This window comes from Accipiter gentilis, chromosome 10, assembly GCF_929443795.1.
Source record: "Accipiter gentilis chromosome 10, bAccGen1.1, whole genome shotgun sequence".
NCBI classification, from domain to species: Eukaryota; Metazoa; Chordata; class Aves; order Accipitriformes; family Accipitridae; genus Astur; species Astur gentilis.
Genome location: NC_064889.1, coordinates 26,834,778 through 26,860,202, shown reverse-complemented (window position 1 = coordinate 26,860,202; position 25,425 = coordinate 26,834,778). Strand labels below are relative to the sequence as shown.

Genomic DNA, 25,425 nt, shown 5'->3' with positions numbered 1-25,425 from the left:
CATACATTTGCACATCCCAGCTGCTAAAGGACCCAAGTGGAAAAAAAGGAATTTACTAGGGAAATAGCTGTTTTGAGGGAAAAAAAATGCTATGGTCTGTGTATATGTCACTAAAACCACATCTCTTGAGTCATTCACAGCTGCCTTTCAGGCGGAGAGCAGGGGCAAAGGCACTGTCACCACTTGGTCCTTGTTCCCAGGGTAAGGGCCACGACTGGCTGTGCTGCAGCTGCTGCAGCCAGGCAGGTCTCCACGTCTGCAGTGGGCTGCAGGTAGGACCCCAGCCTGGGCTTGATTTAACTACACCTGGAATGGCTCTCTGCGCAGATCGTGGCAGCAGCTTACAAGCAGTGATCTGTGCTACAGCTGTATCCCTGCTTTCTTGCTGAGCACAGCCCTGGGGCAGACCTGCACTGGAAGAACCAGTGATGCAGCTCCCAATCTGCTCTGTTTCCATCCATCTCAGCTGGCTGCTAAGGGAGCCACTGCTGGAGAGCACCAGCAGAAAGAGATGGGAGGAGATGGGAAGTGTGGGGAGTTGCAGGCACCTTCCTCACAGGCTGAGAACCTGGTTCAGAAAACACTGAGGGTCAGATCCATTTGTACATGTGTGATAGATGTAACTCTGGTGTGTGTGCAAGGCCTCCATCACCCTTACATTGATGTTTCCCTTCAACAGAAACAACCTGGGAGCGGCCAAGCAGTGTGCCTGGGACTCCAAAGAGCCCTGTGTCACAGAAGAGTTCTGCAGGTACTGTTTGACACTGTGCCTGACCACTGCATGGGGTGAATCTGCTCCTCTACCACTCAGCAAAGGAAAATGCTGGGATTACATGGGATGTGTACTTAATGTACATGGTTATGTGAGTGTAGCAGAGTAAACATGGTGGGGCTTTCCCTTCTGACACATATTCTTGTCTGTTTTTTCCCAACTGATGCAGGTTCTGGCCAGTTGTCTCAAGTGTCTGCTAAGAGCTGAGATGGCTCCTTCCTTGGAGCATCGAGGCAGATGGTGGCCCAGCGAGCCAGTGGGGCTGTGTATTGGTTTTGTTTGGCAAGATTTTGGTAGCGGGGGGCGGTTACAGGGGTGGCTTCTGTAAGAAACTGCTGGAAGCTTCCCCTGTGTTTGAGAGAGAGCGAGCCTATATTAGCCGGCTCTGAGACGGACCCGCCGCCGGCCAAGGCCGAGCCAATCAGTGATAGTGGTAACGCCTCTGTGATAACATTTTTAAGAAGGAAAAAAAGTTGGGACGGAGAGAAACTGCCACCGGAGTGAGGAGTGAGAACATGTAAGAGAAACAAGCCTGCGGACACCAAGGTCAGTGAAGAAGGAGGGGGAGGAGATGCTCCAGGCGCCGGAGCAAAGATTCCCCTGCAGCCCGTGGTGAAGACCCTGGTGAGGCAGGCTGTCCCCCTGCAGTCCAGGGAGGTCCACGGTGGAGCAGATATCCACCTGCAGCCCGTGGAGGACCCCACGCCGGAGCAGGTGGGTTCCCGAAGGAGGCTGTGACCCCATGGGAACCCCGCGCTGGAGCAGGCTCCTGGCAGGACCTGCGGATCTGTGGAGAGAGGAGCCCACGGAGCAGGTTTTCTGGCAGGACTTGTGACCCCATGGGGGGACCCACGCTGGAGCAGTGTGCTCCTAAAGGACTGCACACCGTGGAATGGACCCATGCTGGAGCAGTTCGTGAAGAACTGCAGCCCGTGGGAATGGCCCACGTTGGAGGAGTTCGTGGAGGACTGTCTCCCGTGGGTGGGACCCCACGCTGGAGCAGGGAAAGAGTGTGATCAGCCCTCGTCCTGAGGAGGTGAAGCGGCAGAAAATAACGTGTGATGACCATAAACCCCATCCCTGTCCCCCTGTGCCGCTGGGGGGGCTTGGTGGTGAAATCCGGGAGGGTAGTTGTGCCCGGGAAGAACGGAGGGGTGGTGGGAAGGTGTTCTGAGATTTCATTTTACTTCTCATTACCTTGCTCTGGTTGATTTGTAATAAATTGAGTTAATTTTGCAAATTGAGTCTGTTTTGCCCGTGACGGTAATAGTGAATGATCTCTCCTGTCCTTATCTCGACCCGCGAGCCTTTTGTTATATTTTCTCTCCCCTATCCAGCTGAGGATGGGGGAGTGATAGAACGGCTTTGGTGGGCACCTGGTGTTCAGCCAGGGTCAACCCATCACAGGCTGTCAGCTCTGGGAGGGAAGGACAGGCTGCCTTTCCCAGTCCCGCTTTCTGCCAGGGCAGGGGAAGCAAAATGCTGCAGAGGAACGTGGGCTGGCTGTAGCTCTCCCATGCAGAGCACATGTGCACAATGAAGCGTTTTAGCATGCAGTAGCTACAGGGTTGACCACTTCACCTCTGTCCTGAGTTGATGTTTTGGGGAATCAAGTAACAGAGAATCAGCTGCATAACTGTACTGAAAAGCTTTGGGTATCACAGAAAGACAAAGCAAAGCAAAAATTACTCTAGAATAAAAAGTGTTAAATGTAAAGGCCATTGCTGCCAGTTGACTGTAAATAATGCAGTCTAGAGGATGTTTTTCATAGAATTTTTTGGAACTGATGCCCCTCTATTGGCACAGCTGAGTGGGAAGCATGCTTGAAGGTTGCGCATTTTGTTGTGACTAAAGGATTTGTGATGTAGTTATGTATCTTGTTTTAACCCTTCTTTAAACATTATTCTTTGCTCAGCATATTCGAAAAATAAAGCAACCTACAGCTGTTACAAAGCTTGCTTTCTTGACATGAAAAGCCCATGTCCATTAAACCAGTGCTTTTTACATATGTGGTGGCTTGACCCTGGCTGGATGCCAGGTGCCCACCAAAGCTGCTCTGTTCACTCCTGCTCCTCAGCTGGACAGGAGGAGAAAAATACAATGAAAGGCTCATGAGTTGAGACAAGGACAGGGAGATCACTCAGCCATTACTGTCACAGGCAAAACACACTCAACTCAGGAAAATTAATTTAACTTATTACCAATCAAATTGGAGTAGGGTAAAGAGAAATAAAACCCAAATCTTAAACCACCTTCCCCCCACCGCTCTCTTCTTCCCCGGCTCAACTCAACACCTGATTTTCTTTCCCTCCTGCCCTCCAGCAGCACAGGCTGGGGCAGGAATGGGGGTTGGGGTCAGTTCATCACACATTCTCTCTGCCGCTCCTTCCTCTTCAGGGCGAGGACTCCTCACTCTTCCCCCGGTCCAGTGTGGGGTCCCTCCCACAGGAGACTGTCCTTCATGAACTTCTCCAATGTGGGTCCTTCCCATGGCCTGCAGTTCTTTACAAACTGCTCCAGCATGGGTACCTTCCATGGGCTGCAGTCCTTCAGGAAGAGACTGCTCCAGCATGGGTCCTCCACAGGGTCACAAGTCCTGCCAGAAAACCTGCTCCAGCGTGGACTCCTCTCTCCATGGGTCCACAGGTCCTGCCAGGAGCCTGCTCCAGTGCAGTCTTCCCACGGGGTCACAGCCTCCTTCAGGCATCTACCTGCTCTGGTGTGGGGTCCTCCCCAGGCTGCAGGTGGATATCTGCTCCACCGTGGACCTCCATGGGCTGCAGGGGGACAGCCTGCCTCACCACGGTCTTCGCCACGGGCTGCAGGGGAATCTCTACTCTGGCACCTGGAGCACCTCCACCCCCTCCTTCTTCACTGACCCTGGTGTCTGCAGAGTTGTTGCTCTCACATCTCACTCCTCTCTCCAGCTGCTGTTTGTTGCAGTTTTTTCCCCCCTTCTTAAATCTGTTGTCCCAGAGGTGCTGCTACCATCGCTGATGGGCTCAGCCTTGGCCAGTGGCAGGTCTGTCTTGGAGCTGGCTGGCATTGGCTCTGTCAGACATAGGAGAAGTTTGCAGCAGCTGCTCACAGAAGCCACACCTGTAGCCTCCCTGCTACCAAAACCTTGCCACACAAAGCCAATACAACATACCCTACTTCTTCAAACACATCATTATACCAAACAGCATTATGGGAACTGTTTTGAGTTTGGGGCTTTCTTTTTCGTGGCTCTTTCCAGCTCAGTAACTCCTGTCATAACTCCTGATAAGAACTTGCTGCAGGATCCTGAGGGCAGAGTGGGCCCATGGGCTGAGCTTTTGTAGAGTCTGGTTCTGGGGTCTTCCTGGGTTGGAGCTAACACATCATATTGCCGGCCTGTTGGGATGGGGAGAAGCATCCAGTTTCTTAGGCTGGAGGCAGTGAACACTGGTGACTCAAAAAAGGCAGTGTGATTTATATCTGTAGATTCAATTATGTGATTAATTTTTAAAATGTGCAATTATTCATTTGCTACCAGCAGCAAGCCCAGTAACTCTCCATCTGTTCTTACAGTGAATGGCTACCACATCTCTGGGACCCCAGTACACCAGCTTGACTCTGGTCATATGAGCCTCCGAAAAGCCAGTGGGGACCCCCAGGTAAGTTTTGGGGAAAAAGCCAAACAGTGGTATCCAAGAATAAATGTGTCTTCACTTAAGTAGTTTAGGAATCCACCCAGAGCAGGAGGTCAAGAGGCATTTTCTTTTAGAAACTGTCACATCAGACAGATATGTTGCATCTAGAATAGTTAGTCTTTGTGTCCAACTGGTAAAACAGTATAAAATGCCAAGATACTTTGGATTTTTTTTTCCTATCACTCCTTTCTGAAAAATCCACCAGGCCACTTCAGTCACTATTAACAACTGTACAAATTTTCCTGCCACTCCAGCCTGAACCCTGGGCCTGTCTCCAGCACAGTTCTCTCTCTACACTTGCACAGCTGCCCATGTCTGTATCTCATTGTATTTTCTTGCAGCTCCAGCTTTCCCTCCCAAAGACAGTATTCACAAAGAATTTGTCCGAAGTTTTTTTTCTTAATTACTTCATCCATTCCTGTCTCTCCTTTCACAGGCGTCCTCTGTGCCTTACGTAGCCTGTGCCTCACCCATCTCATCACCCCGGGCTAGCGTTCAAGATTCTGACCCATGGACAGCTGGTCTTCCCTGCCTGTTTGTCCAAATTTTCAATAAATGTCCCTGCACTTTTTCTTGCACCACTTCATGTCCCTGGGAGAGTCGTTCCTGCAGGTCTGCAGATGCAGCACAGGGCCCTCTTCCAGCTTTGCCCATGAAACTCTTCACTCCCTGCCAAAACGGCAACAGTTGAATAGCTGGTGGGTTGCACTCCTGTTCGGTTGTGCTTCCCTGCGTGCTGGCATTTTTCCCCCCGATGGTACCAGACTGGAGTTCTCCGTTTCATTTCTGTATTAAATGGTAGGTTCTTCTGCAGTGCAACTCCTCAAATACTCCCAGTGAAATGCATGTTTGTGTGCTTGTACCACACTGACCTGAGTTGCCTGTTGCTCTCAGTGTCCTTGTGATGTTCCCTGTTTCTTGGTCTAAACTTTGTGTTGTCTGCCAACTGTCCCTCTTTGCCTCAACCCACTTTCTTGCCCACTGCCTCCTAGGTAGTGGCCTTCAGCTTTGCCCTCATTGTGTGCTGTTTCAGCTACGTCAGCATTTCTGGTTTTGCTTCCTCACCAGTGGATTCATACCATCTCCCACAATACAGTCCAGCACTTTGGACTCCTTGTTCCTTCCACATCAAACATCTTGCACTTAACTGCCTGTGCTGCTTCTTCTCCGAGCAGTTTGCACAGGCTGGATGCAGAGCATGTGGGCACCTAAACTAGGTCAAAAGCATTTTAAAAACTGATGTAATGTATTACCAGACACCCCTGTCCACGTCTGCTGTGACTCCCTCAGAGAACCTGAATAAACTTGCAGGCAGTGACTTTCCTTTAAAAAGAACTATGTTAATCCTTGTGCAAAAATTTCCATTTCTCAAGGTATCTGATTCACAAATGTTTTTGCAGTTGGCTTGGTACACAAGTCAGATTAACTGACTACCTCAGACCTTCCTTTATAACAACATTTGCCACTTTCCATTTTTATGATGCCGGGTCTGACTCAAGTTTATAGCCACCTTTTTGTTCAAATTCACATCTGGGATACATGGGGAGTCCATTGCCATGCACTGGTTTGCTCAGCTGACTCAGCCATCAGACTGACAAAAATCCCTTTCATGACTTTTCTCATTCACTTCAACAGCCTCCACGACACTTTCTTTCCATTGCTTCTTTATTAGAGGTTTTTCCAAATTGAAGCCCTGGCCTAATTCCTGCTTTGAACCTATAACTAGTTTTGAATCTATAACGAGCTGCTAGTGCCATTAATTCTAAAAGCAGCTTGTGTCCACACCCGCTTGGGAGCCTGCTTTTCCTGGGAGCTGTGGCTGCTTTTGCAGAAGAGTCCTTAGTAAGGAAAACAGCTGACCATAAACTGTTGGTTGCAGGAAGCTGTTCTCCACACCCTCAAACTCCCATGCACTTTGGCCAGTCCCTCTCCTCCTTGCCTGCCTTGGGCCATCCCAAGCTGCTTTGCCTTGACTGCCTCCTTGTCTGTTCTTGGCACAGGCTGTCTCCTGCTGCAAAGCAGCTTCCAGGCGTTCTCCCGGATGCTTTCTTAGACCTGGGTAGCAGCCATCACGCAAACAAACGCTGGCAAGATCCCTCAGGCAAGCCTAGCCACATTTCTTGGAAGCAGGTCAAGGGGGAAAAAGCCACAACGGAGAACAACACGGAGCTGCACTGTGCTGGGAGCAGGGCCAGGCCTTGTTTACGGCTTCCTAGAGAGCAGCTACATGCTGCCCGCTCAGGTTGTCACAACTGCCACAAAGGCAGCAGCAGCTCAGCCCGGCCAGCCGGAGGCCTGCAGGCCCGCCGCGGGCCCCTGTGAAACGGCACGCGTCCGGCCCCGGGCACGTCGCTGCTGATGGGACTTCAGCCGGACGTCGAAGCCGGTCGTAGCCCAAAGGGACCGCGCTGTTCTGGGGCGCTGCACGAACACTGCCCGCCCGGGGTACGCGCCCCGCGCCCCTGGCGTCCGGCCCTGCTCGTCTCCGCGGCGGCTGCTGTGGACGCGGCGCCAGGGCAGGGGGACACGGGGCTGGGCTCCGCGGCACAGCCCAGCGACTGCTGCCAGGAGCGGACTCGCAGGCTTGCGGATCAGCTCCCGCTGCCTCCGAGCCGGCAGCCCGCGGGGCGGCCGGGGCAGGACCGCACCGGGGCCGGGGCGCGCCCGCACCGCCCCGGCCGCCCCTTGCAGCCCGGCGCGGCGGAGGCGAGAGGCGGAGCGTCGGGCCGGGGCCGCCCCGCGGGCTCGGCCGGCAGCCGGTGGGGCCAGGGGCCCGCCTCGCCCGGCCCGGCCCGCCATTGGCCGCGGGGGCTGGCGGCGGTGAGAGGAGGCGGCTCTGCCGGACGGCGGTGCCGCCTCCAGCTCCCCGCCGAGCCGATCTGAGCTGAGCCGAGCCGATCTGAGCTGAGCTGAGCCGAGCCGAGCCGTGCCGACCTGCGCCGAGCCGAGCCGTGCTCAGCCGTGCCGAGCCGCGCCGCGCCCAGCCGCGCCGCCGGGCCATGGGGTCCGCCTAGCGCCCGCCCCGCGCGGCCCGCGCCCGCCATGCTGGGCTCCGAGAGCGGCCGTGACGATGCGCCCCGCTTGTCTCCACAGACCCCGGGGTCCCCGGCGGCGCCGCGGCGGCAGAGCAAGGAGAGCAGCCTGACGGTGAGTCCGGCGGGGCCGGGCCGGGCCGGGCGGGGCGGAGCGGGCGGGGCGGGGCGGGGGTGCCCGCCGGGGGTGGCGGGGGCTCCGTGCTGGGCACCGTCGGTCGGTCGGCCGGCCGGTGGGGCTGGGGGAGGCGGGCGGGCGGGAGAGCGGGCAGAGCCTCCACCGCGAGGAATTTTGGAGTGTAAACCTCAGTAAGTCAGGGGTCCGGGGAGGCTTTGGGATCTCCGTCCCGGGAAGAATTCCGGTCTCAGTTTCCCTTTGATTCTGGCGGTTCTGGGACGAGCAGGAGGTAAGGACAGACCGATGAAGGGGAACACGCGTGCTCTAGGGATGCTGGCTGTGAACCAGGTGTCCTGAAAAAACTCCCTCATCTGCTAACCATCACCTCCCAGCAGCCTCCGTGTTTGGAGAAACACTGAAAGGTTAGAGAAATACAAGCTGAGGAGATGGGTCATTGCCCTATCAGGGCAGAATCTATTTTTTTTCTCAAAGAGGTGTCAGGAGGTATTTTTCTGTGCCAGAGTGTCCAAGTGAAGATTTCTGATGGGAAGTAAAGGCAAAGATTTTAGATTTCAGTATGAAGTTAATCTTAAGTTTGCTTTTAATATTAGTAATTAAAAATAGCTGACTCAGTTAAGATGTTCTTACTATCATGTTTACAGACATTAGTATCTTCTCTATGCCTGGTGACCCCATCTGGAACACTGTTTGCATTTCTGGACTCCTCAGTGCAGGACAGATGTTTAAAAACAGGAAGGAAATCAAAACAGATTAATCAAAGTGGCTGGGAATAGAAAGGTTTATTTAAAAGGAAATAATAAAGAAGATAAACGAGCAGATAAATGAATTACAGTAATAAAGGAGGGGCAATAAACATGCTTACAGCTGCAAGTATTGGCAGGGTATAAAATCCACGAGAACAAAATGAATGATTTAACGTTATACATCATTCTTAACTGTTACTATGAGGAGGAGGTTGTTGTCTACATTATCACACGCAGCCTGTTGATTTATCCGTCAGTGAGCATGATTCCCTGGGTTTCTGGTGACAGGGATGAGGGTTCGAAAGGAGCACGTACAGGGGTCTCTGCAGGGCAGGTCAGTCATTGCTGTGTAGGTACAGTTTTCTGGGGAAAAAAAATTGTCAGTAGTGTACTTGGTTATCAGAATCAGTCATTATGAATACAAAATGTGTTGGTACTGTTAATTAGTTTATTGAGACAGTGGTATGTCATGAAGTAAGTATAAATGTGTTGGTTTGGGCAGATTTGCAAGTGTCCTGGAGAATCAGCTGCAGGGCCTCCAGGGCTGCGGTGGCTGGGGCTGGGAACACGTCTGAGCCACCTCATGCAGCCCCCCTGCTCACTCGGGTCTGAGGGGCAGGAGCAAACCATGGGTTGAACATCATGTCCAGAGGGACTAGACATGGTCCCAGGATGGGTTGCACTGGATTTCAGGGTGCAGCACAGGAATGACAGCGCTTGTGTGTCTTTGCTGCTTACAGGGGTGAGGACTCAGGCTGTTCACCGAGAGTGGTTTTCACTGTAATATTTGCTGGCCTCTGTGCCATCTGGTAGCATCTGCAAAGCAAGAAAGTGTTGTATGTTATGTCAGGGTCACTGGGTGTGCATTTCTCCAGTAGAAGTCTGAAGATTTCAAGTACGATGCATCAGACAGACAAAAACAAGCTAATTTTAACAGCTGTTTGCTCTGAGCCATTGCCTGCATCAAGGAGACACTGTGAAAAACAACATTCTCATACAGAGTGTAAACTGTAAAGCAATGTAATTTTCCCCCCTGCCTCCTAGGAGGTTATATTTGTTCAGTGCCACTCAAGCTGATGTTGGGATGTTCTGGTTAACAGACCTGCAGGGCACATCCTTAGCTTGCTGTCAGATGTTTTTTCTTGGTCTGTAGCAGTGCTGAGGCAGAACCTCTTCTTGCAGAGGGGAATTTTGTGATTAACTTTGGGGCTCTTGGTCCAGCAAACCTCCCCCCAAACTGAGATCCTGTGATATGCAAACTGCGGACATCAGGAGATGTCCAACCTCACCAGTGGCTGCAGCCTATCTGTCTGTTTCAACACTTTAAGCAGATGGGTGGGAGTTCATTCCCTCCTTTCTAGGAATGCATCTGCCTCCTGTACATCCAAATAGCCATTTGGGAGCAAGGCTTATGAAAATCCTGAAGGCGAGTGGGAGCTAGAGTATTTCTCATCTATATGCACCCACCAAGAAGAAGAGTATGGTCTTTTCTCTTTGGTAAATGAACGTTACCAACACTGTGTTTGCTTTCTTTGGAGAGGAAAACCCTGCTGGGTTATATTGGAGCCCGTTACGAAACTTGCTTGCACAAATCACTGATGGTTATTTAGGAAGCAGCAGTGCAGGTCTGTGGTCTACGGTCTGCATTGATTTTGCAGTGAGTTTCAGGGTTACTCATTAGTTTTAGACTGGCTGGTTTGCTGTCTGATTCCTGAAGAGCTGTCTCTCTGGCCATGAGTTCCTGTGGCAGCTGAAGCTCCTTTACCATAGGTGAGGGAGAGTTAAATGGAGAAGGTACAGGGGAATATCGACTCAGGGACAGAGCTGTCTCGCTTGAAGAGCAAGAAACCTGTCTGATGCTATGGTATTTCTGAGTGTGGGTTTCTTTCTTAAGAATGCTCTAGTGCCTTGTCAAGATACAGCATGACTTGGAAAATGCTGGCATTTGTATTGCATATGTTGGACACATAAATGAACATGTGCTGCACATGGGAAGAGGGGCAGCTACAAGTAGTAACTTTGTATTTTCTGCTGCTGTGCTCTGTGTCTGACACAGTGTGATGAACACACTATGAGGCTGCACGTTCAACACCGTTCTCCCTTCTGCCCTGGGGCTGACTGCATGGCATAAACTGTCAGAAATCCCCTGCTTTGGCAGGCACTGACCAAATCATCTCTGGACCTTTCTACAGACAGACCACATAAAGAGGGCTCCTAAACACTTTTGGTGGAATGTTCCCTTTGAAATAGGAAGTGTATCAATTGACTTTGTTAACAATCAGAACTTCAGTTCTCTGTTCTCCCCTTCTGTTGTACTGTAGCTGCAACATCACCCTGCCAGCACTAAAACCACATGCAAACTCATGATGTTGAAGCTACCTAGACACAGTGTAGGCATTCCTGGGCTTCCCTGTATGGGTAGAGTTAAAACTGCCCGAGCCTTTGTCGGTGCTTAAGCTCTTCTGAGATCTCCTCTGGCCTTTGCATTTGGCTGTTTTGCCCAAACAGCCCCGTTTGGCAGGTGAACTCGTTGCATCTAGTGGAGTTGGCTGTTGTACTTTTTGGGTCTCAGCTGAAACTGTAAAGCAGATACTGAAGTTAGTCGATCTGGCACAGCAGTACTGTGTTTAAGGTGCTGTGAATGTGCAGAAATCAGGAAAAATAATCTGCATTTTTAAGTTGAAGAAATGAACGAGAATGTTGCGCTGCTTTAAGTCACTTTAGTACAGTGAGCTTACCCGCTTTCTGCTCGTTTATTTATATAGTGTCTTATGTAATAAACACGTAGTTGATTATCTAAGCCTTGATCAAATTATTCTTGTTTTATTCATGTTGCTTGGCAATGTCGCATTTACTGGTGAGTGCTGGTAGCAACTTCAAAGCCTCCAGAGCACTTTGAAATCCATAAAATGAATGTGCATGCCCAACCCAATAATTTTTCTTGCTCCTGTGCACACTGCTCTTTTGCAAATCCTGTGCGCTCCCCTGCCTCCCTGTGACTTTTCTTCTTCTGTCGCCCTTTTGCATCTCAGACGTAACCAAGAGTCACCTACAATGTAAACAGCTCATTTTGCCATCACTGCCAATGTTCTCCTGTGAAATATGAGCTTGGAATATTTAGCTGCTAAGAGTATAATTGCATTTGCTCATGATCAGTAAACAGGCAAAAGTATTTAAATATATTTCTTGAGTTTGGCACACAGCAGGCTTGTCAAGAGAAATGCATCAATTTGCGTTGCTTGTCTGGTTTTCTTCTCCTCCCCAAGCTTTGTTTTCACCATGTTTTTCATAGCATTTCGTCTCTGACTGTGTAGCTTTTCCTAGCCTTGGTGATCCAGTGGCTCTCTCACACAGGTTTTATGGTGCTACTTGTGTCCAGTGGCAGCTGGAAGGACAGGCTGCTGTCCTCTTGCATGTGTGCTTAGCTTATACTTGGAGCATGCCTTCCTGGTGTCTTGTCATTAGTTTTGCTTTGTTGCAAGCTGACAACAGCCATTATTTATATTAGTGAAGAGGCTGGAAGAGGACTTAGTATCCTGGTGAGGCTGATTATCACCTCGGCTGTCCCAGTGGAGTCTGTGTGAGTGTAATGTGGGTTATAACGCCTTGTTTTCTCTTAAAGTTCTGTGACTCCATCAGAGTGTTTTAATTTGTTTTGTTTCTTACTGGCAATTACAGCTGTAATAGTCAGCTCCTGCACACTTCTTTTCAGGCCTTATTGGCTAGTCAGTGTTGTTGAAAGAGATTAGCACTGCAATGGTCTATGCTCTTGTTTGAATTTGGACCTTGCACATAGCCTGATCAGCTCTCAGGGCTGCGATTAGTGAGAGCAGTGGTTCCTTGCCATTAGTGACAACAGTGGGCTTTCACGTGGGGAGCGGTTGTCGCTGTTTGTGGGAGTGATAGAGCTATTTAATACTGTTAAACATCAGGACGTCATCGCAAGATGCTTTGGCTCTCTTTAGCATCTGTCAAAAACCTCATCAGTAGGACTAAGCTGGTGAACTAGAGTGATTTTTTTTTTTCAGCTATCTTTGATTTTAGAAACAAGAAAAGGAACATTTCAGAGGGAGGATTGTGGGGGGAGCGAGGTATGGTCATTCCACTACTGGCTTGCGGCCACATCCTGCTCAGTGCCAGCCCCTTGTTCCCCTCCCTGCTGGGAAACCCTGAGAGGTTTTAGAAATGTTTGGAAATACACATCCAAGAGTTCTTGTTTAAGTATAAGAAATCTGTGGTGATGAAAGGAAAGAAAGAGTCACAGGATTTCCTACACAGTCGTCTATGATTTTTAGTAATATTTCTAGAGTTTTGAAAATTTTCATGCCCTCTCCAGGACTTTGTGTAGAAAACTGTAAGTTCTGTTAAGTTCTGTTTACCACACAAATAATCTTTTTTTTTTTTTTTTTTTTTTTTTTAAGATTGCAAAAGCTTCTGCCTTTTTTTTTTTTTTTTTAAATTCTGACACCAATTTCCTTTTAAATGTGATACTAGACCCAAATGGGCTCATGACTTTTTCCAGACAATTCAGCATCGTTTCTGGAAAATTAAGTATAAACTTCTGAGAAGTGAAGAATGCTTGATTTATTCATAAAACTTAGAGCATGACGATACTCTTTGAGAAACACGTGAATTAACCCTACTCTCATCACTTGTGGACACGTGTACTCACTGTTACTCTTCCTGCTGCGTGCATTGATGTGGTGCAGTGTGTTTGGTCCATTGCAGTGGAACACTTTCACCAGTCTGAATGTGGGCATTTCCAGTGACTCTGTGTTTATTTCTTCAGGACATTAGTGACGTAACAGAAAGTCTTAATAAGCAGCTTCCAACCAACACAGATTTAGTTTTTGTGAAAGAGGTGGCATTTTTAGCAGGGAGTATGAATTTCCTTTGCAGTTACCCTTTGCAGATTTTTAAGCTGCAGGGAACAACTCATATGCCACTCTACGTGCTCCCTGCTGCACAAGACCTCTGTATCCTGGTGTGCAGTGCGATGATGCCCAGTCTTCTGGTAAAGACTACAAAATACACTGAGCAGGTGCCTATCTCCCCCCCCTTTCTCATTACCCAGTGTCACAATGTTGGGCCCTAGAAATCTGCCATGAAAACACTGCTGTCTTCATGGGAAGCATTTGGTCCTTTCTCAGTTGAAGTAAGTAGTCTTGGGCAACACGAAACTCCACTCAGCAGTGTGTTTCCACAGGGGACTTCCTAGCCATTCTCTGCAAGACCACCAGTAAGAGGATAGGTGGAAACCAGAATAGCTTCTCCTTTCACCACTGCAGTAGTGGTGTTCCTGATGTGGAGATGTGAATCGTTTCCAGCATCCCTAAAACTTCCATGCAGTCTCTTTACCTCTTTTGCATTCTACTGCTAACTATTTTTAACTTGAGCTAAATCCCAAGTTCCTGTAGCTTGTCAGTCTGCTCTCAAGAGGCAGCACCTTATCCTGGATGCCCATGAGGTGTGTTGTGTAAGCACACATGGTATCTGTGTACAGGGCAGTGTTTTGTGCAGGCTGCCAGGCTGGAGGGGCTGGAAGGGCTGGTGTCCAAGTGACCTGTGGCTGACACCCTCATTTTTATTCAGTGAGTGTGAAATACAGCATCAAAGCAAAAATCCTCAAAGCCAGAAGCTGTTTAAACCTGTCTTGATACTGCATGCCTTCACATGGTTACCTATAACATTGCTGATAATTCTTTGTTTCCCCAATCTCACCTGCTCTGGGAGGATGCGCTGCAGCATTGCTCACTCACGGGAAGCAGTTGGCCCACTACGGAACATGGCAGAGCAATTGTGCGCAGGTTCTGAGGCCATCTCATTTTTTTAAAGCGAAACTACAATATATTGTGTTATTTGAGAAATAGTGTGTTGCTGTGATAGTGTAGAGGCATGCCCAGGTACCAGTGCGGCCCATGATCAGCACTGGCAATGGAATTTGGTGATCTGTGAAGCAAAGCGGAGCCTTTTACCTGTCAGCCCTTGTGCACTGGTGCAGCACTGGTCCAGGTCGGTGCTTGTTGGATGCTGTCTGAAAGCAGCAATTTGGCTTAAGGTTTCTAGCTGGTCTTTTTGAGACATTTGGGCTGATCAGTTGTGAAGCTTCCTGGTGGGGGTGAGAGAAGTCTCCTAACAGGGTGTTGAGCCAGTGCATATTGGCAGCCCCTTGCACCAGAGATTTGCAGTACCCACGAGCAGTTCTGCACACCCTTGCTTGTGCTGCCTGTGCCCAGAGGAGAGGTGCCAGCTCCTCCTCTGTGGCTGGAGGGTGCTTCCAGCGGATGATGGGATCTGCTCGCAGGCTTTTAGACCTGGTGGTCCCTGAATGGAGAAGGGAAGGTAACACAACCTACCTAGCAGGGCAAGATGAGCTTGCAGTGCTGTCCTGATATAACTGAGCTGACAGGGAAGCGGCAGGAGAGGAAAACTTCAGCAGAGGCAGAAGCGGTCCTCAGTGAAACATCCCTGATAGAAGGGCTTTGTGCTGGAGGCCTGTGGTGGTGACACGTGAGCACTGGCACCTCTGTCGCGTGGCCATCCCACTCTGAACCGAGTTGATGTTTTATAACTCCTGATGCATGACATTTCTGATGGGGAACGTGAAGGAACAGAGAGGTGTTTTCAGCAGCTCCTGTTGTCTGTTGATGGGACTGTGTGCCCAGTGGCGGCTGGCTGTGGCTGGAGATGCAGGCTCACCAGTGCATGACTGCTGCCTGCAAAATGATGGTGAAGTAAGAGCCCTGGTCTCCCACCTCCTGCAGATCAGATTGAAGCCCAATGGGAGCTGGAAGGGAAGATGCAGTTTAGGATCTAGCTGAGGTGACAGCCAAAGACACCATAGGTACAGGGTCCTCAGCCTGCTTTGAAATGGACTTGGCAAGCTCTGGACAGTCTGATTTTTGTGGAGAAGGGGGGTAGAGAAAGCTCTTGCCTTAAGTACAGGACAGCCACTGAAACTTCAGCATGGGCAGACAGCAGCAGAGCCAACGTGGGTTTGTAGGAACAACGTTGTATCAGCTAAAGGCTTTGTCTGCATTGCCCTAGCATGGTGGGTTTACATTGTGTCAGCACTTTGCAGTATGTTGCCATGTCCTTTTTGATCCTCTCTGAATAGCCCAAAGGCAGATTCACTGCATGTAAGCACTACCTTTAGGTCAGCCCATGCAGCTGTGCTAACCCTGCCCACAGCTTTGGTTTTGGATTTCCTGTGAATGTTAACTGATCCAAAAAAACACCCAAACCCATACAGTTACATCTGTGAGTCTTCTATCCTCAGTTTCTGGTGGTTCCTTGATTAATACACAAGTATTAACAAGTATTAATCACGGCAGTGAACCTGCGGGTGCGATAAGAGGGACTGATTTAGTGTGCCTGCCCAGCAGAAATTTTAGGTGAGCATTATGAACTGGCAAGTAAGCTCTGACTCTTGCTGATGCTTCCCCTGAAGGGCTTAACTGCATCCAGAGTTATTCTGCAGCATGTTCTGCAGTAGCTGTCATGCTCTTTGCTTCCACTGTGCTTTTATCAGACTACATTTTCTACTGCAATAACTTAATGAGCACTTGTACATTTTTATGCCTTTGTTTAATGACTGTGTGATGAGTCCTGTCTCACAAAATTACTGTGGTTTTTTGCACACTGAAGGCTAGCTGACTTTAGAGAGACCCTGTTCCTTTTTGCAGGGAGCATCACTTTCATCTGAAAAGGTTTCTGGGATAGATGGAAGGGCTGTGCACTGAAAAAAATAACACCTTTTTTTGTAATCCTGTAAAAGACTTAACACAGCCAAGATTTTCTGATGAGATACGCCAATAGTACCTTCAGTGCTCTCTGCTGCTCACAATATTTCTTGTGTTCAGGGCGTGCTCAGGGTGTTTCACGTCAGGATTTTTACCACAGTTTGTTAGGGATCTAGGAGAACTCCCTGTATAGTGCATTCCAAATCAAGCAGGTTTTCCTCATGTGAAATGGGTAGTTTATTTTCCTCTGAGTCGACACTCCTGCTTGCTTAGAGGAGCTTTCTGGGAATACTTAGCTGCTGTTTCCATGCAACAACCAATTTTTCTTCACTGACATGCATTCACTGTGGATTTTCTGATTGAAAGTGCGTGTATATAACCTTTCATTTGCATGTTTCTCATCAACAGCTAAATTTCATTACCTTCTAACTCTCTTTTGCCTTTTTTTACAGATAAACTGTGTGACTTTCCCCCACCCTGACGTAATGCCAGAGCAGCAGTTGCTGAAACCTTCGGAGTGGAGCTACTGTGATTATTTCTGGGTAAGTAGGCAGTCAGCCACATGCCATATTGCAGCTCCTGAGCTTCCAAAAAAGTGGAACAGCTTGATTAGTGGTACAAAGTACAAGAGAATTTGAGCTGAAATGCAGCACCAGGGTGTCTGAGGATGCCAGTGAAGATGAGGTAGAAGCCATCTAACCGGACTCAGATGTGGGCGAAGAGTGTCGAGTAAAGGCAAGGTCAGCTGTCAGGAGTTGATTTTGGTCAGGAAATGGGGAGGATGTAGGACAAACTACACGTCTCAGAATACCGCAGCCAAAAGGGCTGTGCAGCAGGAGGGAGGATAGCGAGGTGGCTGGCAAGGAATATTATTTCATTGTTTCCCAGAGCACGAGAGCTAGGGATACACAAGGAAGCTGAGGGTATCACATTTAAAACAAGCAGATAGTTACAACTTTTGCATTTAATTGTAAAACTCACTCCCATGGATAAATGAGTTTTTTAAAGAATGAGGTTTGTGAAGGACAGGACTATTAGTAGCTCTTAAATTGAGTAGTTTTAATGCAGCCTTCAGCATGGGAGGTCTGCAGTGGCTGTGTTTCTGTGTGTGCCCTCTCATGCTTAGCTCCTCTTTCAGGATCCTGAATCATATTAAAATGATACAGTGGTCCTTCAAGTGTGGAGCTGATAGAAAAAAATCTTCCACTGGGAAACTGGGGGTTTTGGCTGGGGGGAATACTACCTCAATAATGAAGATTTTATGAATTTCACATGTCTTTTCAGTTACCAGTTATTTAATTCCTTCCATTAAAAAAAAAAAAAAAAAGAGAGATTCACTTACAAAAAAGCGTAGCTGTTGGAGGCACAGTAGCACTTCCCCTCATGCATGCTCAGCGTTGGTGTGAGGACTAATGGCCGTAACTTGCTAGAATACACTGACATACTTGCAAATGGTCCCATTACCAAACCATCAAAGTTTCTTCATTTTCTTCCAGTCTTCTGATCCCAATAAGCACTAAATCATTAATGGTGTATAAGCTTATTTTTTGCATGTGTCTTACAGATGCCCTGCTTGGTTCTTTCTGTTTAGGCTTGGCCACTGCTTGGCTCCTTGGGTTTGGTCACATCTCACCCTCAGTGAAATTCCACTTAAAGCTGTCTTTCTCCTGCCAACTTTTATCCTCCCATAGCTCCGCTCCCAGGACTTTCCTCTTGTTCGGCCTTGTCATCCATGGTCTGCCCATGACTCACCCTCCTTCTTCGATCAACTCCACTCCTGTTGTTTGAGCTTCCCAGTGCCTAGTGTGGTGTCCTACAAGTCTCACACTTTGATTAATGTGGCATTTTTCTCTGTGCAGATGTGCAGCATCCAGTGTATTGGAGCAAAACCTGTGGTCCTTAGGGAAGTGTTCTCTGGGCCTGTTTGTTGGAAGAGGGTAGGAAATGAAATTCTGAAATAGGGAAAAGCAGAGAGAGGAGAGACAGAAAAGAGGCAGCAGAGAGAAGACTCTGTTGGTCCTTGTAGTAACCCTGAGAGTCAGTGGAACAAAGGGTGGAAAGGGCTGTGTGGGAAACAAACAGTGAAAGATGGGATATATGGCAGTAACCTATTGAACAAGTTGCTGGTTTACCCTGCTTTATAGGAGATCTGTGCAGACTGGCTGTATTTTTCTGAGTGCAAATCATGGTTGAACTTGACACTCTATTAAAGGTTGTTTAGGGCTGCGTTATCCCTGGAAGGAGCAGCAGTGTCCTCCCATCTCCCCCAACAGTTCCCTTGTGCTGGCTCCAGGATCCCGTCTTCTCTTTGCAGGGTGAGCTGTCAGGGCTCACGCTTGCTGGAGCCAGCCCAGACGTATCATCAGGTATGAAAGGCCATGGGCAGAAGGGAAGGCAAGGCTGCTGCTTTGGCCCCAACATAGTCTTATACTAGCTAAAGATAACTGTAAAACTTCCTTTTTTTAATTAAAAAAAAAGGAATAAGAGGAAGGGGAAAGAGAAAGTGTTGGACTCTTCCTCTGAGAGGGGCTGAGGTGCTGCGACCATCAGCTGTTACCAGAGCAGGGCTCTTCGGACACCACTGCTGCCTGTTGCTCGGACTCCTTGGGCAATTGCTGCTGGGAACTGCGTGTCTGTGTTTTTGATCCCGGTGTCTTTTTGTTGAACTTCCTTTTTCCTTCTAGGCTGATAAAAAGGATTCACAAGGGAACAATACAGTGTCGGGATTTGAAATTCTTCTTCAAAAGCAACTTAAAGGGAAACAAATGCAGAAAGAAATGGCAGAGTTTGTTCGAGAAAGGTAATTAGCACTTTGCTATCAAATTAACTATTTATGGCAAATTTTTTTTTCCTGATTTAAATATTCCTTCAGTACATTAATGATGTAGCTTAACTGTGTAAAAGATACACTACCAATTCTTAAAGAACATTTAATATTTCTTTAATGTCCATCCACACTCTCCAGTCTTCCCCAGCTCTCACTTGTCTCTCCCTGCTGTGCTTGTCTCAGTTGCATTGCACACAGGCTGTCCATTTAGATAGAGGGAGCCAAGAAGGTTTTAAGCTGCAGATTCAAGGAAAAAACATGGACATGGGAAAAACAGAGTAGAGGTGATATTTAGAAAGGAAATATTTTGTCTGAAAAATGGAGAAGCAAGTTGTTGACATGAGGCATAGGCACAGTTTCCTAGAGGCAGATGTAAAAAGATATCACTTGGGACTTAAGCTGGTTATGGAGCTAAACTACACATACAGATAATTCAGAGTGAACCCCAAGTCATAAAGGCAGGTGTTCCTACCAGAAAATGCCAGAATGCTATTAATGGTCTGTTGCTCTGCTGACATGGGAAGAGCACTGAGCACCAAACAAGCAGTTGATACATGCTCAGCTCAGCCATGTACAGGAGGTGATGTGACATCATTACTGATAAGTAGTGTCGCTATTATTTGAAATCACTTGTCGTGTGCCCAAGCAAGTGTAAATCATCTTGAGTATGATTCTCAAAACTTGAGAACTGCCCATAGGGAACAAGCAGTGTTTGCTCCCAGCAGGAAGGCAGACCATGCTGATGGATGTTCTCTCCTGGAGGCAGGACCAGTTGAAGGAGCTGCCTTCCTCTCTTAATGCCTCTATATTGGTGCTTGCTGCTGAGTTGGTATTGCCTTCATGCTCCGCTGCTGCGGGCACAGCGTGGCTGTGCTGCTGTAAATCAATAGTGGTGGAAACAATTAACAGGGCAACAAACAGGCACCTGTGTAGGCATTTGAGGGGCAGTTCAAATGGGCAGAACTTGCAGAGAGTTGCTTTCATTTGTGGTTTGTTTTCTTTCTCCCTCTTGTCTTTTTTTTTAGTATTAGGGATATGGCAGCAGTGGAGAAATGCAAAGTATAGCACAGGCCATAAAGATGGTCTGGTACAGGAGGTGCAGAGTGCCCAGCATCCACGTGTGGTTCCTACTGCCTTTGATGTAAGACAGTCCAAGAGATAGTTGCCTCTCTGATCCATGAAAAAGTGTGACCAGAGGATGCAGGAAGAAGAAAGGACCAGCTGGCAAAGGAAAAATACAATTGAGAAATAGTCTTGCTAAGCTAGAAGATGAGGAGAAGGCAAGCAGAATTGCGATTGCCATGGCCAGGGAAAAGAGGGGAAAGGTGCTCCAAAGGAAGTAGTATATAATGAAATTTGACAGAAACAAAAGAAAGGAGCATTCAAGAGGGAGGGAAAGCTTGCATAAAATGAGAGAAAACAAGGAGAGAGCCGCACTGACACTGGGAAGAGTCACGTTCGTGTCCTCAGTAGAAAATGAAATAGAAAAGATTCACTGTGTGCTGGAAACAAGGTTTGGAATTGAGTTCGAAGGGGATCTAGATGGGAGGTATAAAAAGATGAATATATTTTTCTTCTGTTTGGAACAAATGATTCAGGATTGCTCTGTGTGGAAAAGGAGGAGGATAGTGTTGAGCTGGAGAGGTTACTCATGGAAATAAGAGCTCAGGCCATCAGGGGAACCTTTACATTCCCAGCTAAGAGGGAAGAAATACTGATAAGATTTTCATGATGACCATCATGTGGCTCGGGGATTACAAGACCACATTTAACTAGGGGTTTTCATGTCCAGAAAAATTCTCTCCATCTGTACAACAAGCCTTCTGGAGGTGAGGTTCAGACAGCTAATAAAAATAGCTTTAAATAGGAAGCTGGGATGAGATACAATAACCAGATTTCTTCATCAAATAACCAACAAGAGGCAATGCTAACTGAATCTATTTTATCAAGTAGATGCTTCTAGAGGAGCTACTTGTAAATAGCAATCTTAGACTAAGCACTCGTGTGTTCATTCAGTTCTTGTTGACAAAGGTAGGGTTATAATACAGACTTTGAATTTTAATAAGACAGATCTCAAGAAAGGGAGGAAAATAATTAGAAAATTGACTGAACTGAAAGATCAAGGGTGTGGGTGTGAAAGAAGGAAAAAATTACTTTAAATCAAAAGTGAAAATATGGCCCAGCATTTGTATTCCAGTAAGCACTCCAAAATGGCCAAGAAAATATGCAGACTGCCCTGAATAGCATCACTCTCCAAGTATAAGAAGTAGTGTTTTTATTAGCAAAGGAACACTGTCTTAAGCTTTTGGCCACTCACTTTTTAATTGAGTTGGGCTATGCTTCGAAAATTTAAAATAAATACCAGAGGTTTCTAGCTACATGAAAAGAAACACAAGCAGGAGAATGGCTGTAGTGAGTCTGATGAAGGTCTGTCTAGCCCACTGACTTTAATCTGACCATGGCAGTACTGAGTGTGTAAGAGGAAAAGAGCATGAGAGTGTCTGTCCTCCCAGCTTCAAATAACCAGAATTTTGGGGATTTCCAGAGCCAGAGTTTGCCTTAGGTCTGCCATGTTCAGCAGATACTTGTAAACATCTTCCACTGTTTGTCTAATCCTTTTGAGTATTTTTATATTTTTGACCACTGCAACAATTTGTAGAAGACTTCTGCAATTTATGCACTACAGGAAAAGTAATTATGCTTCTGTTGTCTGATAATTTCATTGTTGCCTCCTGATCTGGAGAAATAGTGTAAAAAGACTCATAGTCACTGTCTTCACACAGTGACAGTTGTGTAGATGTCTGTCAGATATCCTCTATCATCTTTTCTCTGTGTTCCCCTTGTCTTAATCTGTTTAGTTTCTTCTTGCATGGTAGTCACATTAGATCATCTTTGCCTCCCTTTGTAGCTCTCTAGTTTTTCTTCATTATAACATGGTGTGACTGAAACTATTTGAGTATGGGCACACAAAGTACTTTATTTGAAAAAAAAAACCCAACAAATCTACAAAGCATAAGAGAGCAGGGAATAAATATCCAAAGAGCACCTAGAACTAATAAAGTCAAGACAGTATGGGTCAAAATGCGCTTATAGTTTGTAATGCTTCTGACTACACAAGGAGTGAAATTCTGAAAGTTTTCAAACAAGTTAGTGGAAACAAGAAACGTAGGGTTTTTTGGTGTGAAGGTGGAGTAATGGCAAAACAGCCGTGTGGATTTCTGGAGGTAGGCTCACAAGGCTTGGAAGTCCCTGTGTACTGATGTGTTGGTGTTTCACAGTCACCACAATCCAGAGTTTGCAGGGTGTTTAAATCGACCAGGGCCAGGAGGCATATTTTTTTTCCCTTTTTGAGGTATATCTTCATCTTGGTTTTTAGCCTCTTTTGAGGTGTTCACGGTGTTTTGGCCACAGATGGTGACAGGACGCCAGGCTGCAGTGGAACAATTTATGTCTTGTAATTGGGGCTCTTAAGCAATAACAAATTCACCTTTTTACTGTTAGTTTTTAATTGTTATTCCTCCTTGCCAGGCAGCCTGCCCTATTAGTAGTGCCACCCACCTGCACTACAAGTAACACTTGAAATCCCAGAGCCCGGGCCGAAGTTGGGATCGGTGGGGAGCGCCTCCATCAAAGCCAGTGGCTTTGCATGTAGGGTGCCATGCTTAGGACAGGCACTGATGGTAGCAGACATAGTGTGTTTTATGTGTGATTGTGAAAATCATGAGGCTTCATTTTGTCTTGTTGTGTTCAATCCTTCTCCAGCTACAGCAGTATCAAGGAAGGACTTGGGCTTTTAAATTCATTATTTTCACAGCAAACTTTTATGATGAAAGATGTTTATTCCTCTGTTCATGAGACAAAGGACTGAGACATGGATTCTGTGAGGGTCTGTCAGTATGGGCAGCTCAGAACAGTGAGCAGACCAGCTAGTGCCTTTGCACACCTAGCATCCACAAGTAAATCACTCAAAGGCATCCTTAAGCCAAAATCCAGCAGGAATAAAGTTGCATAGTGAAGGTTATAGACTACAGCTTTGGTTGGGAACTCTGGTAAATGAGGCAAAAGCAGTGAGCCCTGGCTTTGGGCTGGACACTTAGGTATTTATCTCAGCTACATTTAGACATTTGCATCTTTCTTATAGTTGACCTATGCTCCTTTTCTAGTCCATAGAAATTGTCACTTCTGAGACAAGATTAGTGTCATCCTGAAGTAGGTATTTAAAGTAGGTCAGGTGAAATGTGCCTGCATAAAGCCCTTTTCATAGTGAGGTTCTAACCCCAGTGTAGCCTTTGGTGCTGGACAGCTGTATTTGTTGGTCTTGCTACAGGAGGCATGGGGAGCTGGCTGGTTTTGTTCTCATGGGAGGGGGAAGAAGAGGACCCTCATGTGCTAGGTGAGATCTGGAGTTGTACTGTGCTCGTACTGTGCCATACCAAGCTGGGTATTACTTTGGGCCTCAGCCAGCTGCATCCCACAGAGTGACATTCAGATCATATTTTCAGCAGCACAGAGTAAAAGACCCCTCTTAGCTGGGCTCAAGGGAACCCTTTTGTCTCAAATGTGCCATGCGTAACTTTGCTTGCTCAATTAGCTACTGCAAATGGGCATGCCAAAAGTATCCCACCTTCTGTCTTCTCACTGGAAGGAGAAGGATTTCAAACTAGGCTTTTCCCCTGCTTGTACGTAGTTAGCACAGAATCTGGAGTTGCTCCACCTGGGTGCCACTCATCTGTCTCTTGGAGATGCTCTTTTGAGCAAGCTGGTTTGAAAACCAGCAAATAGCCAGTTGTTTGCCCCAGTTGGTATCAAGTATACCTTACAGATGTTTTACTAGGACAAGAACTCGTGGGAGGTAGAGATGGGTTTCAGGCATGATGCCTGTCACCTCTGAGCCAGCAGCTGCTCCTTCCCTCCCTACTATACAATCAGCATTTACCCTTGTCCCCTAGCTCAACAACTACACTTGTTCTTCTCCCTGCAGCCATTCCCACAGTGGTTTTGTGCCAACAGCTTCCCTCTTCTGCACCCCCACCACTGGCAAGCTCAGATCCTGTTCCTGGTGTGCTGCTGAGTGAATGGAGAGAAGGACAGGGCAGTGGGTGGGATGGGTGAAGGGCAGGGGCTGTACCACGATGTGTCGGTGACAGTAGACCCTGGCACATCTTCACCAGTTGATCGCCTGTAATGGGGAGCAGGAAGCACTCGGTGTCCCTAGGAAAGGTGCAGTCCAGCACCCGAAACCTCATTGGTATTTCTCCTATATCACTGCATTCCTTCATCTTTGCTTCAAGGATGTGCAACCTCACGTTTAGCTGCAGACTGAATCACATGCTTCTCAAGTGAGCCCGGTTTTGTAGACAGTCCACGTTGCACAGTAGAAACACTTTGTTCTTGTTATTTGCTCTCCAGAACTGTATCTTTTTCTTCTAATTTTATCACACATGCTGTCCTGCATATATCCCTGCTCTTGCCACAGCATTTTTAGCATATGGAGCGGAGAGATGGATCCTGAAACTGGTGCTGCCAAGCCTTGGAGACTGAAAGGAAAATTCCTGTGGCAAGATCTGTTAAAATGCAGAGAATTTCTTTAAATTACGTGTGTGGGTTTCTGCCTTAAAGCTTACTTGCTGCTGTCTTTTTATTTTCCCTCTGTGTGTGTGTGAGTGTAGGATAAAGATTGAGGAGGAATATGCTAAGAACCTGTCCAAACTGTCTCAGAATTCCTTGGCTGCTCAGGAAGAAGGGTAAGTGTATCTCTGTGACTTTTGTAGTAGACAAGAATGTTAACATAAAACACATCCCTTCCTCACAGGTACATGTATTTTTCCTGACCTCTCCCATTGAGTAGAGGTTTATTTAGCTTAGCATCCTGGGTGTGTTGGGGACATATTGGAGTATTTTTCTTTTGAAGATGTTCAAAATGGTAAATTTTTAGGAACATGTGTATAAAACATTGCATTTCCAATAATGTGTTTATGCTATCCTTGTTCTAAGCCAGCACTAGTTCCTTTAGGGATTAGCATATGTAAGTACTGAATTACTTTGAAAATGGAAGAGTACATGGAATATATATACTGCTGAAAGTAGATCCATAAGGTCATACCAGTAGAACTGGAGCAGCACAGACAGAGGGAGGACAAAGAAGTCTCTTCTCATCGTGGGTCTGGCTCTCCAAGAAAAGTAGCAGGTTGTCCCTTATTTACAGCATGTTCACACTTTGGAAGTTACTAAGAAGGTATTAGGCAATGCAATTCCAGACCGGATTGCAATTTTTCAGTAATAATGAAAAGACACCACTCCTGAAGGTTTAGAAGTTGTTAGCTCTATCTGTTCCAACACAAACCCTCTAAGCACTGGAAGCCAAGGTTGGAAATTACTGTCCTCACCCTAGTTCTGACACTGTGTTTCTACTGGCAGTGAAGATCCACAAGGTGTTTGTTCAGCTCCCAGTAGGCAAGGGCAGAAATTGTAGAGGCTAATTAGGCTGTTGCTTCTC

The 25,425-nt window shown here is 47.3% G+C and overlaps 1 protein-coding gene across 4 annotated transcripts in view; it reads left to right on the top strand.

Moving 5' to 3' along the window:
* The window catches only part of GAS7 (growth arrest specific 7), a 107,016-nt gene that overhangs the window by 58,443 nt on the left and 23,148 nt on the right, over positions 1 to 25,425 (top strand). For all 4 annotated transcript variants that reach the window (XM_049813071.1, XM_049813070.1, XM_049813073.1 and 1 more), the window contains exons 3-8: positions 680 to 751; positions 4,325 to 4,410; positions 7,540 to 7,593; positions 16,555 to 16,644; positions 18,787 to 18,902; positions 24,599 to 24,673. In XM_049813071.1, the coding sequence (XP_049669028.1) occupies positions 680 to 751; positions 4,325 to 4,410; positions 7,540 to 7,593; positions 16,555 to 16,644; positions 18,787 to 18,902; positions 24,599 to 24,673 (493 nt within the window). The remainder of the gene's footprint in view (positions 1 to 679; positions 752 to 4,324; positions 4,411 to 7,539; positions 7,594 to 16,554; positions 16,645 to 18,786; positions 18,903 to 24,598; positions 24,674 to 25,425) is intronic.